General features: G+C 39.2%; 1 protein-coding gene across 1 annotated transcript in view; it reads left to right on the forward strand.

The window, feature by feature from the left end:
* Positions 1-18887, forward strand: part of LOC109037429 (uncharacterized) — a 163897-nt gene that overhangs the window by 131389 nt on the left and 13621 nt on the right. The window contains exons 3-6 of the mRNA XM_019052092.2: positions 10564-10641; positions 13699-13880; positions 16234-16432; positions 16964-17070. Of these exons, the coding sequence (XP_018907637.1) occupies positions 10564-10641; positions 13699-13880; positions 16234-16432; positions 16964-17070 (566 nt within the window). The remainder of the gene's footprint in view (positions 1-10563; positions 10642-13698; positions 13881-16233; positions 16433-16963; positions 17071-18887) is intronic.

Here is an 18887-nt window from a genome sequence, read left to right on the forward strand (position 1 = left end):
CACAGAGAAATGCGCTTAATCCGTTGTCTCTTAATCACAGCAGTGGCCGGATGTCAAGGTCGTCTTTAGTGAAGCCCCGCTCAGCGTCCGAGTCTTTTGTATGCTATTTTTACTCTCTCTCACACGTCGTCTCGTCATAGTCTAGTTGACTAATCCGCCTCGTGTTTTTGATCAGGTGCGGGCAATAGGCAATCGGGAGTTCGATACCCGACGATGGGTGTTACTTTTTAATGGTTGTATTGAATGTTTTAGACTAATCATCAAAAAATAATTAATACTAGATGATAAATGTACGAACATTTTCTCGTGAGTTAATATGTTAAACAAAAATACTGGAATATACCTCCTTCATATAATCAGCCACATGTTCCCCCAAATTAATGACGTTATTTTTTTTTCAATAAAGTCAATTTGCATTCAACGTTCGTAAGTTAAGCAAAAAGTACCTATTGATACAAATAGAAAGACATGAAAATAGTATGTCTAACATTTCAGTTGTTTTTGTTTTTTTTTTTATTTATTTTTTGTTTTTTTGTTTTTTCAATAAAACAAATTGACTGGGACTAGAATCATTGTATCTCTGAAGACAAAAGCTAAGTTTTTTGATACAGAAATACTAATATATTCATCCTTTATATAATCAGGGAGATGTTGACCCAAATATTGATGTATATTTTCTCTGTTCGCCCAAATTAATGATGGTATTTTCTTTTTTCAATAAAATTAATTTACATTCCACGGTCTTAAAGCAATATGTTCTCCAAAATTCAGCAAAAAATAACAATTTATACCTACGCAAAAAGTAAATAAATAAATAAAGCAATGACATGAAAGTAGTATAGGTAGTACACATCTAACATTTCAGTTACATCTATTTGAATGAAAAAAATGGCAACTTAGGAAGCACATAGGTCACTTATGATGCGTATTCGGGCATATGCGTAGAGTAATAATATCATACTTTACGCCAAAAAAACGAAACTGAAAGTTAAATGCGTTAACTTCCGAAAACCATACATAATCCAACGAAAATAAATAATTGATAAATAACAGCTTTCTTGTATGCAAAGAAAAAAAATTAAAAATTTTAAAAAAGAGATGTCGACACAAAATTACATAGCCCCTTCAATTCTGAAGATACTACAAACGAACTGTACCTTAACATTTTCATATCCCAGAAGCAAAAGTTCCCATGACGAATATTGCTATCGCTAGCGATTGCAAAAACCAACTTGTTTTCTTCTCTCTCCTGTTCCTCCCTTCTCTTCCCCTGTTTCTTCCTTCTCTTCCCCTGTTCCTTCCTTTTTATTCCCTCCTTTTTTTCGATCAAACGGGGGGGGGGGGGGTATAGGCCCCCCTTGAATCCGCTCATGTATAAGTACATGTATTTGTGTAATCACCTGTGTGAGTGTTTGCGTTTTTTTCCTTTCTTCCTTTTTCTAACATTAATTGGAATGAAAGCGAAACTTCCTCACTATCTTTTCGTTAAGAGAACAACAGTTTAAGGTGACAGCCGTATATTGTTTAAGACAGCCGGACCAAGGAAATTAAGTTAATGAGCCAGTTCGGCTGAATTTTTTTATTACATATTATGAAAGTCCTTGGTGAAATGAGTATACAGAATTTTTTTCAGATTTTTTTTGAGCCCTCTGGCCTGAGAAATCTTACTTCAAAAATGCCAAAAATTGAAGGTCTCTGAAACGCTGTTTGAATCGCGCGGGCTGAGAACTGACGTCACACCTCAGGTGGTGACGTCCCTTGGTTTATTCCGAGTTAGTCCGAACAATATGGCTGCTGCCCGGTTTGTTTATTTAGCGAAAGTTTCTAGCTGTATATTGTGATTTAGTGGTAAAATTTGACGAGAAATTTGTTGAAACATTTGGTTTCGTCCGAAATTAACTCTTTCTTGATGAAAAAAGGCGTTAAAGTTCGCGAAATTTATTCACCGGGCGTCCGCGAGTGAGCATCGGCTATCGGAAACGACGGGCTCGTAAACAAACGAAGATTGATAACAGGAAGGATCCAAACAACTCGGAATCTTTTGATTTTCTTTACCTTTAAACCATTTCTGACTTCTACAAAGCATCTGAAAATCAGTTTTATCGTATTTTACAATCTGGAGCTAGAGTCTATCGGCTCATTGTGATGTGTATTCAGAGTATTCTGAAACAGAAAGTCAGTTGTCATAAGTTCACACCCAGACATTCTTTTCTTGGATCATTCGCTTTTCATTTTCGCCTCAAATCAAGTGTTTTGTAGTTTCCTTATCTGAAGTATGTGGTTTTGAATTCATACAAGAGTTTGAAGTTCATCTGTTTTAGCATTAAAGCCTATTGAGCCCTCAAACTTTACCGATATGATTACAGTTCAAGGTTCCTCTGGTCCGTACCAAGTGATTAGGTACACATCAAATATGTGTCCTATGGTTCTTCAAATTAACAGTTCAGAAGTAAATTAGAGACTACAGTAACTTAATCCACTCCTGCCCTTTCCTTCAGTGTTTGTTCGTGTCTGTTCTTTATGCGTTACCACTCTAGTGCATACACCGGTAATGTAGGTTAGATATGTATTATCGCATATTTTCTACTAGCAGTACCTTCTCTTAAGCGTTCTAATTAGCAAAGAAATTCCACCAGTTGCAGAAAATTGTGTGCGTAATGAATAAGTGAATATGAATACCTCCTTTTGGTGACTCAAAGTTTCTCAGATCCGTCTTAAGGAGGTTTCGCATGTCGGTGCATGATCAGTTTTGCCAGATGAAATTACTGCCCTAGCAGCTTCAAATTTATACTTTGATCTCTGATTCACTAATAAATGACACTTTATGGTGTCATTTATATTTAATCAGTTCAAAGCTAATGCGACAATAAATCATCAAAGGTCCGATTGAGGAAGAAATTTTCCAGTGAGTGCCACGGCTGAATCAACATTCCAACTAGACTTGCGAAGGTATCAACCCAAACAGACTCATGAGGAAGTGATACCTATATGGTAAGTGATAATTCTATTAAGGCTCTTTCATTTCTTAGATGCGGAGTGCATTAAAAATTTCTAAATCTGCTCATCTGCAGTCATATACTTGAAGAGGAGTACAACATGAAATGAGGGTGAAGTAACGAAATCGTGGGAATGAGTTAATCCTACAGCTTCTCTCCACTGAGACACGGATGAAGTAATCTGAAAGCCTTAAGCTGGAAGTTGGCAATGATGGAGGTTCCATGGTGTTTTTCCTGCCTTGAAAGATAAGGTTGTGCTGCAGGCCTTAAGCACTATGGAAAATTTGAAATATTGTGATTTTAAACGCAGGCTTCATCTAAGAATATGGAAATCGATCTCAAGTGCTTTCTCAGATAACTTTCAGAGTTTTTATTTTCATATATAAGAGACAATTATGAGATGATTATCCTACTATTCATGGTATTTCTGATTGAGAGTCAACTAGTTCACTTGATGCATTCACTTTCCTTTCAAAGAATGAAATATTAGAGGTGACTCTCAAACACTGCAACCGAGGAAGGGCCTTTTTGCATCCAGTGCCTCAATTACGTATTGACTACGGTGTTCAAAACTTCTACTTTCAGTTTAGATTTTAAATGGAAAACAAGTTGACTTAACGCTCTACATATTCACAAAATTTTCGGCATGTAGAAGATATAAATATCGCACACATTTCACAAATTTTGTCGAATAATTTTTCCATTAGGACATCAAGAGAAGCAATCAGACTAAAACTTAGTGAATCTAGGTAAGTACTTTCTCAGATTAGCCATGCCACTACTTTTCCACGCTTTTTCATTAATCATTATCCACAAAGTTAAACATACTTAAATCTAAATGTTACACTAAACTTGTGTATTTAACCTGATAGTACCTCAGTAATTATAATTATCTTACCTGTTAAACTGTATGATGCAATGAAAAAAATTTCACTTCCAGACAGATGATCATTTCCTGGTTGATACCTTCGCAAGTCTAGTTGGAATGTTGATTCAGCCGTGGCACTCACCGGAAAATTTCTTCCTCAATCGGACCTTTGATGATTCATTGTCGAATTAGCTTTGAACTGATTAAATATAAATGACACCATAAAGTGTCATTTATTAGTGAATCAGAGATCAAAGTATAAATTTGAAGCTGCTAGGGCAGTAATTTCATCTGGCAAAACTGATCATGCACCTACATGCAAAACCTCCTTGAGACGGATCTGAGACACTTTGAGTCACCAAAAGGAGGTATTCATATTCACTTATTCATTACGCACACAATTTTCTGCAACTGGTGGAATTTCTTTGCTAAATTAGAACGCTTAAGAGAAGGTACTGCTAGTAGAAAATATGCGATTATACCTATCTGACCTACATTGCCGGTGTATGCACTAGAGTGGTAACGCATAAAGAACAGACACGAACGAACACTGAAGGAATGATCCAAGAAAAGAATGTCTGGGTGTGAACTTATGACAACTGACTTTCTGTTTCAGAATACTCTGAATACACATCACAATGAGCCGATAGACTTTAGCTCCAGATTGTAAAATACGATAAAACTGATTTTCAGATGCTTTGTAGAAGTCAGAAATGGTTTAAAGGTAAAGAAAATCAAAAGATTCCGAGTTGTTTGGATCCTTCCTGTTATCAATCTTCGTTTGTTTACGAGCCCGTCGTTTCCGATAGCCGATGCTCACTCGCGGACGCCCGGTGAATAAATTTCGCGAACTTTAACGCCTTTTTTCATCAAGAAAGAGTTAATTTCGGACGAAACCAAATGTTTCAACAAATTTCTCGTCAAATTTTACCACTAAGTCACAATATACAGCTAGAAACTTTCGCTAAATAAACAAACCGGGCAGCAGCCATATTGTTCGGACTAACTCGGAATAAACCAAGGGTGGTCACCTGAGGTGTGACGTCAAAAATCGGCGTTCGCGCCACGGCCCGGATTCAAATAACGTTTTTGAGGGGCACGATTTTAAAATCACATTTTCTCCCCTTAGCAATTTTTTTCAAAACTTTTTATTGTGCTCATCGTTTTTCTGGTGAAATTTTACATATAGTGCAATAGCTTTTAAGCCAATCCCTCACCAGCCGAACTGCCTCATTAGCGTAACATAACAATGAACTCTCAAAATAAAAATTGATTAGAATAGGTGAAAATTCCGAAGATGCAATGACCACGCGAGAAAACAGCCTTGATGTAACAGGGTACAAAAGATTGGAAGGGGACTAGGGTATAAACGATTACTGAGAGAGAAGAACTAATCTCCTTTCGCTGGAAAAGACAGGGAGCGACCCGGAAATTTGCGTGGAAACGTGCTAGAGCGTAAGTTCATTTCGATGGGAGAATTGGCAGGAATTAAAGTAATAAATAAACGCAGAGGGAGTGAGATTGCCTCGGATTGGGGAAGAAGAGGGAGCTGAAACGAACCGATCGCGACTACATCGATACCATCCAATTCCATCTCTTTCCAAGGATCGATATTCGACTCTGCGAGAGGTCATCGATATATTGAATGGTCTCTTGCCGGGATATGAGCTGACAACGCAGGTTGTGGGTCGGCAATGAGATTGAGGAGCGAGCGAGATAAGTTGGAGGAATAGGACTGAGAGAGGAACTCCGCTCCAACTGACAAGTGTTCGATATTCAACGGCATGGTTACACGAAATTGGAATGAGAGAGCCCCGAACCAGCTGTTCCCACAAATTGGTTGGATTGTCACATATAGTATCCGAATGCATCTGCATCCCTTCAAGCTCAGCTGGGAGCCTCCATCCTGAATCCCTGCAAGATTCCCAGTTCAGCTTAATAAAAGGAAAAGTGCAGCGACTCGCTGGATTTCGGACCGGCGGAATTATCCCCCGGGCTCTGCCGGACCTTCGAATCACGCTAGACTCACTGGGTGTGAAGCATGCTCCAGAAGCCCAGACTGCGCCATTCAGTAACAACGCCATCGAAAAAATCACTGACTGACCTAAGGAATCAAATGCAAATACATTTTTTTTTTTTTTTTTTTTTTTTTTTTTTTTTTTTTAAACTCTTGAAAAGATCTGCCCCCAAAAAGCACTATTCTCTTTCAAAGTTAGTAAATTTATAGTTTTCATGATGTCATCTTTAAGACCTCATCAAATCTTCCTTGCAACCTACCGTGCAAACCGTAAAGAGCCTCCACGATTAATGTAAACCAAGCATAACCAAAAAAAAAAATGCCTTCAATTTTTTGTACCACAACCGTCATCTACACAGGACTACGAATAGTTGCTTGTTGAACGAACCTCATCGAACCTCCCTTCACTGCCTATCATGCAAATCGTATGGGACCTTCACGAGTACTGTAAACCATGCATAACCAAAAAAAACGCCTTCAATTTTTTGTGCCGCAACCGCCATCTACACAGGAGCACGAATAGTTGTTTGTTGAACAGACCTCATCGAACCTCCCTTCACTGCCTACCATGCAAATCGCGTGGGACCTTTCCCAAGTACTGTGAACCGTGCATAACCAAAAAAAAAACGCCTTCAATTTTCCGTGCCGCAACCGCCATCCACACAGGAGTACGAATAGTTGCTCGTTTAAGGTTGTAAAGGAGCTATTCAAAAACCACTAAAAATCCAGGCATGCATTCAGCCCTGTAGAGCTTCATATTCAAACCTAAGACAGACACTTACATCTACAATCTCTTTTTTTTTTCGAATGAAGCTTGAAGCGAGTTTTACGAGTGGATTAACACGCCATATCCGTTGGTGTTAGGCGTCGTAGGCCGATTACAGGAAGCGCGTAGCACGGGACGAGAACACGGGTGCATCTCCAACGTGCGATAAAGCGTTTTATACGTTCCAGAGGAGCTTTTTATTGTATCTGAGGCTCTCCGTTCGGAAGGTAGGGATAGCGGTTTCGTTTTATTAACGCTCCTTGCCCGGTTGCATCCACCGCCCAGCCATCGCATCCGCGGACCCTCCGTACCTGTTGTCAATCGATCGCTGAACGAGTTCTTTGTTTCGGGTTCACTATCCACTCGTTTCGAGGGCTCTCCCGGAGCAGCAAGCACAACACTCATCGAACGGAGCCCAAGGCAGAGTGAGCCGGTTCCGGGAAGAGATAGACTGCATTTTGCAATTTGGAGCTATAAATTCTGGCCCATCTGAAAAAACACGGGAACGAAAGGCACATACGTTGTTTTTCAACCGGGCCGGAATTTATAGTTCCTAATCGCAAAATTTAGTCCAGATTCCCCCGAGTTTTGCGAGCCGTTTTCAAGCAATTTCGAGCACCTGCGGGTCGATTGTTGATTCGTTACCGAATGCTTGATCGATAAATGGACTTTGCAAGTTCTACCGCAACTTTGGTCAAATTTATTCTCTTGCTATCTCAAACCTTTAAGCGTTTTTTCCCGGAGAATCTAGGGCTTTTAGAATTACTTTTGCAGCTCAGATAACATTTTCGGTTCTAGTAGGACATTATGAAGCGCAGAATCTTAACCACTTGTTCAAAATCAGGCACCTAGCCTGCTTGTCAACTCCTAATCAGATGATAAATCCGTGGAAAGAGGTAACATGGATCGGACTTCAGGGTGATTCATAAGTAAATGTGAGGAAACACACAGGTGCACTTTTACATTTTTTTCAAGCACTTGCCTGTTACCAAGAATTTTCTTGTTCCCAAGAACTTTTCCGTTTACGTTACTATAGCACTAAATTTTCCCGGATCACATTGACCCTCCCTAGTCTCCAGTGGATTTCGGCCGAGTATCCAGTTACTTTGCAGTAGGAGTTTCGGCAGTGGCGGACTGCATCAGTCAACAGTTCAAAATGAGTGTACTCAGGGCATCCGTGACATATTGGACTTAGTCAAAAAGGTCACTGCGCCGCTGGAAACTGTAACCGCTGACTGTCACGCGGCCAAAGCAAAGCCCTACCAAGCATTGCGGCCTAACATTGCTTTTCTAACTAAAGAGCGTACTGCAACTCAAGATGAACCCTGCCGTCCATGTAACTATATGCTTCCCAGGGTTCCCGTGAAAATTGAGCCACGCCCCTGCGTCAGGGAAGCGACGATAATTAATACGTTTTAGAGCACAGGGAGTGATTAGCGCACATGTTCAACGGCTAGCTCAGCGGTGGACTTGGATCTAGCTCGAGTTGGGACGCGGATCCACGAATTTCAGCGAAAAACACGTTGTTCGCGCCATCGCAGACAAAACGATATTCATACTCCGCGCACTAATGGTTCCTAATGGTGTAAAAATTACTTTCGGGGATCAACTATAATCCTCCCTTATTCGAAGGGTAATAATAGAGCTAATGAGTGATGTGTTATGATCACCCAATGCTGGTGGAAATCTAACCAAAATGGAGATGTTGCATGTGTGAGGAATTTACGATTTGACGATTCATTCTTATGCAAAAGTTCGCGAAAAACATGGTGCCACTAGTTTTCTTTGAAATCAACTTTCAAGCTCGAAAAAAAGCTCTCGAGTTGAGGCCGAAATGGAGGGGATATCCCACGCTATCCTGAGACTCCACCTCTACATCAAGACAAACTCTCCATGCAAAGATAGGGAGCAAATACATTATCAGGGTTGCCGTGTTTTCAGTTTTAGAATCCCCAAATAAAGTGACAGCCCTGTCAATGTATTTGCTCCCTATCTTTGCATGGAGAGTTTGTCTTGATGTGGAGGTGGACTCTCAGGATAGCGTGAGCTATCCCCTCCATTTTAACCTCAACTTGAGAGCTTTTTTTGAGCTTGGGAGTTGATTTCAGAGAAAACCAGTGACACCATCGTGTTTCTCGCAAACTTTTACATAAGATTAAACAGTCAAATTGCAAATTCCCCACACATGCAACATCTCCATTGTGTTGTGTAGTATGTAGCATCGTGATACTACTGCTCAATCTCCAGGAGTTCCCCTCCAGGAAAGCTAGGTGAATGCATGAAAAAAAACGAGAGACGTTAAAATAAATCCATCTGGTGCTCTGTTAAAAATCGTCAAAAACCGCCGGAGTGAAACAAAGTAAGTTCCAATCAGCTCCCGTCCATGTTACTCGAGACGAAAGACATAACGCTTGCGGAGGGAAGGGGTCTGACCCTGCGTTACTGGTACGTTACAGCGAGAGGAGGGCGTTCAGGGCTGCTACGTACGTAACGCTAAAATGAGCTATCCGAAAATCTGAAATACAAATATATCCGTGATCTAAAATTCGAGATGGTGCTCTTCACACTGTTCTAGTTCCAGGTCCCACAATGAGGGAGGAGGTAACAGTGCGATACTTTGGAAAATGCATTAAAAAATCAACGTGAAGTGACAATTTTTCATCCTTTTACCACAACAGCCTATTTTAGAGGTGTGAGAGAGTTATACTAAAAATCAGAGGTTGCTCTGAAAAAAAAGTATGGTAACATCTACTATGAGTCTACTTGTTTTTTTTTGCGGGGATATTATTTAGCGAAAATAACCAGAATTACAGTATCATTCACCAGAATTCTGGTAAAACTTACCATAATACGGTAAATGCTATCATAGAGTCTACTATTAATTACCATACTCGTATCACTGAGTCAGAGTATAGTAAAATCTACCACATGTTTTTTTCAGTGTGTTTGTTATTTGGAGTTTCAACACTTGTTTTATAATTTTGAAGGACTGTTGTGTTGTCTTATTTTCTAATCAATGGCCAGAATTTTGTAGACATTGGGGAGATATTTATAGGTAATTTGGTTTTGAGAACGGCAGAAAAATTCCTTTTTTCAGTGTGAAAACGTCGTTTATAAGATTACAGCGGAATGATGCCAGGCCCCTGGGCCCCCTCTCGACTATGCTTTCGGCTGAAAAAGAAAAATTCGAGCACGGAGAGCCACCTCATGGCAGATGACTGCGCCTGTGCGCAACTTTATTGACATCATTCTGATGAAATTTCGTTTCTCTAACCAAGTGCGTGTTTCTCTCTTGTGAGAGCGCCTTCTAAAAGGTGATTATGCAACACACGCAACGCGGACGGTATCTGAAATTGCCCAGCGAGGAATTGAAGGGTACTTAGAGGAGTATTTTCAGCGTATCGTATCGCTGGGAGAGATACTTTTTCCGCATATTCAGGACCCCAGCTGCTAACTTGCAATCTTTGGCTGGATGACAGTTGCATGCCTAGATAGAACTTTTAAAGCTCGTTTTCGGGTTTTTACGGTCTAAATTAATCACGCTACTCTGCGTTTCAGTGTCAGAATTTAATATTTGAACCGTGATAATGTGATAACATTTACTTATTTTAGAGTCAAATTTTGGCAGCGCTACTGGACGGTTGCCCGTAACTTACACAACAAATTACCATGAACAGATTGCCGACTATCCTGAAATTGCTAAAATAAAATATTGGATTGCGATTAAGTAATACTTACACTTTCAGATCAGAGTTTGTGAGTAAGTATGGAACGTTTCGCGAACTTAATTTGAATTTCAGGTGTTATTTTTTCTAGATTTTCTTATTTCCTGGCGTATTATTTCGTTGAACTTCATGGTACTGATTTTTGTACCGAATGATTACTAATTGAATTTACTTTTCTTGATGTGTTTCAGCTGGCACTAATCTGGTTGGCAAATTTACCCAAAGTGTTCGGAGAATTGTTCAAGACGTCAAAGATGAAGGAACTGCAAGTGAGTAAACAAAATGTTGAATTCAATTTTTTGGTGTGGTTTTCGTAGATCCACTTTCAGGCTAAGTAGTAATTTTAAAAATTTCCCAACGATTTTCTGGAATTATGCCCTTGAAATTTCAGCCGAGTCTGTTTATTTCTTCAATTATCTCAATTTCGTAGTAAGAGTGGCCATGGACTCATAATTCATTATTTCTCCTTTTCGTTTAATCATTTTTTAGTCGGTCAAAAATAAATTTGTGATACGAAGAAACGTCGCAGTTTTATATATACTTTTTGTATTTCACCCTTTTCCCGAATTAGTTTTGTTATAATGTTGCAAGAATCATCACTTCTGAGACCCTCTCCCAGTTGTTTCGTGATTCCTCCATACGCGACTCAAAAACGAAAAGCAAGCTTTGCGTAGCATCATCGGTGACTTTTTGTCTGCAAAATGTTCCCCGAAGAGTCGGGATCACGTTGTTTAGAACAATAAAGGAGTATTGAAGTAACTGGAGGTACTGCTGTTGGCGTTACGGTGACTTGTTTCGTTGGCCCGCATTGAATCTATTTCAGTGTAATAGTCTCGGTGCTACACCAAGTTCGGTTGGAAGATCCCGACGTCTGCAAAGGAAGGGTTGAGGAAACTTCCAGCTCACTGTTGCCATATTACTTTTGGGAATTGCTATACAAATGTACCCGTTTGCGGGAGACGAGACCGCAGTCTTGAGAAAAATTCAGTCAGAAGGACATTTTTCAGACGAGTGTCATTGGTCGAAAAATGAGAATTTGAATTTTTGACGGGAATCACGCTAAAGTATGCATTCAAGTGAAATAAGATTGGGAAAACACCGAGGAAGAACTTGCGCCCGCTGCTCATGTTAGCCCAAATGGAGTCTAGTTACTTCGTTGAAATTGTCCGAAAAATTACATTGTTAGAAAGAAGCCCAAAAATTTCCCTGCTAGGCAGCAAAACCCCAAAGCTATACTAGCTGTTATCTGAAAAATTTGAGCTCCGGAAATGCGGGAAAAAACTTTTAATTTCTATTTCTTCTAGCTACACGATTTTACTTGCTACGCTGAAAGCTTCATTGAATCCGGTTTGGATTGGAATGCTTTGGCAGTTTTTGGGTCATTATATGTACAGAAGGAGTTCCTCTTCAGGATGGTGATATATATATTTCAATTTTGAGTTTTTCGGTGGGAACTGGGGACCGGAATATAGTCGCACGCGAAAAGGAATCATAACGAAGTATCTAGCCAACATACTTTTGTAACCGAGTGAAGATTTTCCTGAAACCAAGTATCAAAACATATGATTACATTGAATAATTTCAATAAATGCATTCCGACTTTGCATGACATTCCGTTTCTTTTATTCGTCTTTTAATCACATCCAAATACCTGTGAAATAAACTCGGTTATACTGTTAGGGAAATTTTCATTGGATTAGTGGTGATTTCCAGGGTGGCAAAATTTCATGAAAAATAAAATCTTGAAAGTTCACGTGAAATATTTCATGGAATTTCAGAAATTTACGGAAGAAAATTGAAAAATACCGGTTCCTTTTCATGTTTTGCAAAATGTAAAAATTGTGACTTTCTACCATTTTGTATGTTTGAGTGCGGGTTGCATACTCTAGCCTCTAAAATAAATGGAATACCTCACAGCCTCGTGAAATGTTCTTTCTTGCGTTTCATGCCGCCCTGGTGATTTCATTAAAAATTAGAGAGAAGTTTATAGAGTGAGGAGGCAACATTGTTTAGTGTGCGGAGGGAGAGTTGGTTAAATATGAAAAGAGTTCGTGTGGCGCGTGGTTGGAATACGTGAGAAGTGACAGCATTGATAAAACTCTTCAGTATTAATGTGCACATCAAGGAGGCCGAGTCTTCCGTTGCCGATCGGGTGGCGTTGTATTTTGCAACTGTAATAAGATACACCGGGAAATCTTCTTGCTTTCCCTCGCAATTAGGCAACATTTCCGCGCCAATCCACGCTGGGGTTGGAGCTGAGGTAAGCCGCCGAGAGCCGACGACGATGACGCCTTGCGTCATTGTTGTCAAATTTTTCGAAATTGGAGTCCTCAAGAAACGATTTTTTTTTTCTACCAACAAAGGTGAAAACCAAAACTTTCACAATCATTACAGCGGGTCGATCGTTATTTCATTATCGATTGACATTGACCTATTACTAAACTTCAGCAATCTAGAAATCTATCTCCCTAGCTCAGCAAGGATGTGTATCGATCAAGGTCATCGATAACGACTTACAAATTGTATATAATTACGCGGTAAAATTTAAAATGTAAAATAAAAAAAATGTCCCACTATATTCCAGGTTGCATGTTTGTGCTAGCTAGAAGGGTAGTCGCTAATTGTCAGAGGCATGGTTGAATCAGCCAGAAATTAGCTGATTTGCTGATAATGCTACTCATATCTAGCTAACGCAACCATACCTTTGCCTGGTGCCGAAATCAGCATTGAATTTGACATCACACAATTCCGTATACAATAATTCTGATTGTCCAGTGATTCTAAAGACTAGTAACTGCGGAAGTTCCTCACTGATGCAAGAAATCCACGGGAAAAAAAGAGATAGAGGTTAGGCCCGAACTTGGACATTTCCAATTATTTGTTGTAGTACCCCAATTAATAATTGCAGTAGTATTCCAATACATTAGGTTAATAACCCAAATGCTGCGGGACTATCCCCACCTGAGTTGTGGTACTACCAAAATTGGTCGGAATTGTCCGTAACATCCAACAAATTGGGGTAGTGCCAACATTTTAGGGGGTTATCCCCTAACAATTTTTTTCCGTGATCGTAAAATATGAAATTTGAGTTTAATTACTTGCACGTTTGCATAACTCGTAATTGTCACAGGTATTAACGACTTACAGGTCAACGAAAATGTGTAAAGTTTCCGCTTCAAACCACCCACATGTGACACATAACGTTCACCATTGTGGCGATTATCATGTCCTCTGCGAGTGTGTTGGGGGCCAAGGCGACAAGTGGGTCTAGTTTTTGATGTTTAGTGTCTGGATTACGAGAGTAATATGAATATATTTGTTGGCAGGCGGTCTCACGAAGGAGGAATTGATTGAGATGAACGAGCGGTTCCGGGCGGTCCGTGTGCGTCTGGAGGAGTCGTACGACATAGCGAAAAAATCCCTCGTCGGTCTAATGGCCAAATACGGCGAGAGTAAATCAACACGTAATGTCTTCCAGAGGTACACTTTACTCAAAGTAATGATTAAGGTGAGTTTCCCGCTCTTTTTCCTCCCTGTATTTCTCATACACGTTAATTTTTCCCTGTTCCCCGTCAAAACTACCGCTCCCTATCCGCCTAATAGCGCCCGAAAACCATGCTCATTTACCGTGAACCATTTTATTTGGATCACATTATTAGTGGAAAGGAACCAGCGAGCTGATTACTGAAATTGATAGACAAAGCTATAGACTAAGGAGGCATTGGAAGCATGGAGCGAGCCTGGTCGAAACGGGTGGCTGCTATAGACAAAGGGGGAAAATGATGGACTGGCTGCAGGGTCCGTTGGTTAGTCTATTATGTACTTACCCCCTTTGTCCATTGAAAAGACTCGCTTCTACCAATAAGATATAGCTTTATTTTTGATTTGTCTTCTTTGTCCATCGCTTTGTCTATCAATTTCTATAATCAGCCCGCTGCGCTATTACAGTGTTTTCAAAATTTTGCAACGTCCTCTATCGTTTTAAAAATACTCAATATACGTACAGGATGAAAATTTACACAATTGTATTTCCTTAAAATTAACAACTTTTGGTGAGAAGCAAAAACTATCGGCTATTCTGAGAGATTTTTTTGATAGTAATTTGTTATGAAGAAGCAGCATTTTTATGAATCTGGAATCAAGCTGGTTTCTTTTTGCTATAATTGCGATCCATTTATCTCTCTAATTACTCATACTATGGTGCGTTACTTATAAATCAGCACTTAACCCTCTGAGGCATATATTAACTCTGGGTCCCGACTTTTGAGAGACACAAGCCTAAGCTGTGTACCTCTCGTAAAAACGTAGAGGCCAAAATGTATGGCATGATGGCATAATTTATTCTTAGAGATCTTAGGGGGGCGAGGGGTAACTTTATACTCGTAGATATCTTATTTGAACATACTGTAAAAATTTCAAACCAAAATGATCGTTTCTCCCCCCCCCCCCCCCCCCAAGAATTAATTATTCGTGGAATTTTTGAAATTTTGCAAGTAATATAGCACGAGGTCCTGGAATTATTCTGACCATTTATTTACATTTTTTGATTAGGTCCGGAGTGCACTGGAATACAAGCTATTTGGGGGTTATTTAGGAATACACATTCATTTTTTAGGCCAACCATGCACCCTGAGTTGGCATTATTTGCACAAACGGTGTCCAAATATATGTGTTGATTGTGAACTTATATTTTGCAGAAGAAGCACTCAAACGTCTTTTTAGTAGAATTTGAAGGGGTTTTGAGTTTTATTTTAGAGTCGGGAAATTGGATTAATTTTATAGCTCACGGTGTTCACAACGTTTTCTCCACTCTTATTACCAACTATGTCTTATGAAATAGAAGAGTCCTCTAAAATATAAAGTGAGTCCAGATTGCTTGGCTCAGGTTTTTCCCAGATACTTCCGCACCGATGGTATTTAATATTTCAGGGTGTTCATAAAGAAGGATTCAAAGGCAAAGTTTCGCCTCGAGCAAGTATTGTGTTTATTAAACGAAGAAAAGTTTAGCTGTAAATAAATAAGTAATGTTGCTCATAAATTATTGAATTGTTGACTGACTTTAGTGGCTCGAAGGCGGAAAGATCGATGGAAAAATTTAATCATCCGAGGCAAAGTTACCCGCATCCAATGTTAGTAATTATGATTTTTAAATCAAACAAAAATAAAGTAAGGAGCGAAATTGCATTCACACTGCCTCTATTATCACGATACTGCAAGCTCATGTTAACTCAATCGAAGCTCTGTATATTCCATACCCCTAAATATCAAGAAAGTTGCACGATCTTGATAGTTCCCCCTCATTTTATACCCTCTTCTCTTCCCCAAAAAATTACAGCATGGGGAAAAAACATGCACTTTAAAAAAATTAGTACGGTGTATATATCTGTAAGGATTTGAATGGATCGCAAGGATTAAAACTTCTCTAATTATGCTGCCGTGCCATGGAAGAACGCCGTATGGACCTCCAGGCGTTGCCAAATTTCCATCGATAAAAAAACGAATTTATTGTGGAAATTGTAAATATTTTTCTTCTAATTTTTCAGAGTATTTTGTTCGCAATTTAATCTAAAATATCTGAAAATTTTAAGGAAGAATATGCTTAAATTTCGTCAAAAATACATGTATTATATCTGGGGAGATTTGGCAACTCTCGAATGTTCGTACGGTGTTATCCATAGCACGGCAGAATGCACCAGTTGCTTATCACTCAGCAAAGATTCAAAATTATCATTTCAAATGATATTGAAAAGACTGAGAGCATATTTTCGTAATTACTTTTAATTTTTCTAACATCAGCCCTATTGAGTGTTAAGCTCTCTTTTTATTTGATTGATCTGTAAATATGGATATTTTATTCATAGGAAGTAATACGATTAGAGACGCAGTACTGGACACTGGTGGAGATTCCTCGGCAAGAGAAACAGGAGACCGTGCCCGCTTTTGTTTTGCGAGCATGCACGATTATGGAGAAAACTCAGAAATCTGGAGAGGGTGTGAAAACGGCTGCAAAACTTGCCGAGGAGGAAGAGAAGAAGAAAGAACGCCTGGAGAGACTTCAAGGTAACCATTTTTTTTTTTAATTTTAGGGAACTTTTACAACAGCAAAAAAGCTGAGGCCGCAAATTGAGACACAGTTTGGAACTCCAATTCGCAAATACCAATTTCCGGAATTCCTGCGGCATCGCAATATTGCTCTTTATCGTAATGTTTAATTTTTTTTTAATTACTCGCTGATCGTGAGTTTTTTTCTGTATACTGCTAATATTTTTGCTATTTTGGCCGCACCAGATCTTTTAAAATAGGATGGCGTTATTCGGCTGGCAACTGTGATTTTGCCACTCTGCCTACTCAGAATTACTAGGGAAAGATTACTAGGATTATTTAAATCTCTACTCGCACCACAGAGAAAGTGCAACTATTTTAAATACAACAAGACTTATTTAAGCATTAGTCATGCTCTTCTGCCACCGGGAAAACGATGACCGCAGCCTAAAAATGTTTGTCATTTATCATGTGCAGCATCCTGCTGCAATATGCAATCTTTCATCGGTTATTTAATAAAAAGTTTTCACATGTATTTCCTTGTTTCAGACATGACAACAGCTCAAATTGAGGCGGAGAACACTCAAATGACCAACGATCTGTATAGACTGTTAAAAAAGTACACCGGCTTAAGGAACTTAATAAGAAAACTAAAGGTAATCTTTTGCCCAGAAATATCACAAAACTACTCGAGAAATCTTTCGAGCTGACATACACCTGATTAATTGCTGCGAGGTTACCATGCAACGAACAACCTTCGGATCCCATGATAATCTAAAAGAAAATATATATTTAGGTCATTTCAGGCCAATTTTTGCCCAAGCTGCGAACATGACCTAATGAATGACGCTCAGCATGCTCAAATGTTTTATTTTTCAAAATGTACTTCGACGTGGTGTGGCTGGAATCATACGATGGTATCACAAGAGGACATGCTGTTTTTTTTTGCTATTCATGAATTAAACGGACAACAATGCCTTGAAATGTAAACTAGAAAAAGGAATTAACTTGATTCAGGCGGAGATGTTCTTGAATTTTTTGTCAAAAAGAATGTCCCTGGAAGCAAGAATATTTTTTCAGTCAAACAGTTTCCTGCTTGCCTCAAAGAATTTTCTCCTTGAAATTTTCTTCTTGATTCAAAAGATATTCAAGAAAATCTCTGGTTAAGTTAAGTAACTTTACTGCACTGGCTCAAAATGCATTCTAGTAGAACGTCGAGGTTCTATAGTTACTTTTGACGAATGTGCCGGAATCGTTTCCAGGGACGTTTTATAATTAAAGAGTTTACGTTTAACCCTTAGAACGCCGAAGACTTTTTCCATGCACGAAGTCCCAAGTCAGGTCAAATTAAAAAAGTCCAAAAGCCGGATTACTCCTCTCCTTCCTCGAGTTCTGTCGTGCCAAGGAAGAACGCCATATGAACATCCGAGAGTTGCCAATTTTTTTTCGATAAAACGTTTAATTTTGAGGCAAGTTATGAATATTTTTCCTTGAAATTTTCAGGGACCTTAGGTGGAATTGCGAAGAAAGTTATATGAAAAATCTGAAGAAAAATATTCATATGTTTACCAGGAAATTCGTGTTTTATCAAAGGATATTTGGCAACGCCTGAAGGCTTATACGGCGTTCTTCCTCAGCACGGCAGTGTTGCTGTCGTATCCCTTGCTGCACCACTACAAATCGTCGCTTCTCTGCAGACGTAAAGGCGTATTTATATTTTCTCGTGAGCCTCATAAAGCATGGTGTCATATAGACAACACGGCTCAAGTGGAAAAGAGAATGCACCTACTTCAGAGGAACGACAAAATAAGACAAACGGAACCAACACAACATTCAAGAAGAGCAAGGGAAAGGACGCGCGATAATAACGGCGCAGAGATACAACTATTCGTATTTGATGGATGTCCGTGTTGCATCTGAAAAATTGAAGGTGCTATGGCGCGATACGTGAACTCGCAATGTCCCGCTTTATGCTGCCAATGAGGTTTCACTCAAATTTAGGATAAAAGTTATTTAAATATCGACTCTTGATTACATCTCTTTTGTCTTTAGCTGTGTTGAAAATATTTTTTTTTTTCCTTTTTCAACTTGACGTTTGAATCTTTCTATAGGATTTATTAGTATACCTATTTCTGAAGCTTTTATGTACCGGTCTTTTGATTTATACAAAGACGTCATTTGTATTTTTTCCATTTGACTAATACTCATCATAAACACTTACATATCGATGGCTAAAGTGCGAAACCACGTACCTCCGTTTGCGACGTTGCAGACTTCCTCCCATTCTTTAGTTTTTCTTTGGAAAACTAATCAGAGTTTAATTACTATAACTATTTCCATAACCTCCAAGATTTTTGTTAAGAAACATGCATCAGAATGCTGTAATTCGTGCCTTGTCTAGTGGTCCATTCGGCGCTCTTTGAGGTGTTCTTTTCACGCACTCGAGTAAATGCGTATGGTAACGTAGATAAAC

The sequence above is a fragment of the Bemisia tabaci genome, chromosome 5, assembly GCF_918797505.1.
Source record: "Bemisia tabaci chromosome 5, PGI_BMITA_v3".
NCBI classification, from domain to species: Eukaryota; Metazoa; Arthropoda; class Insecta; order Hemiptera; family Aleyrodidae; genus Bemisia; species Bemisia tabaci.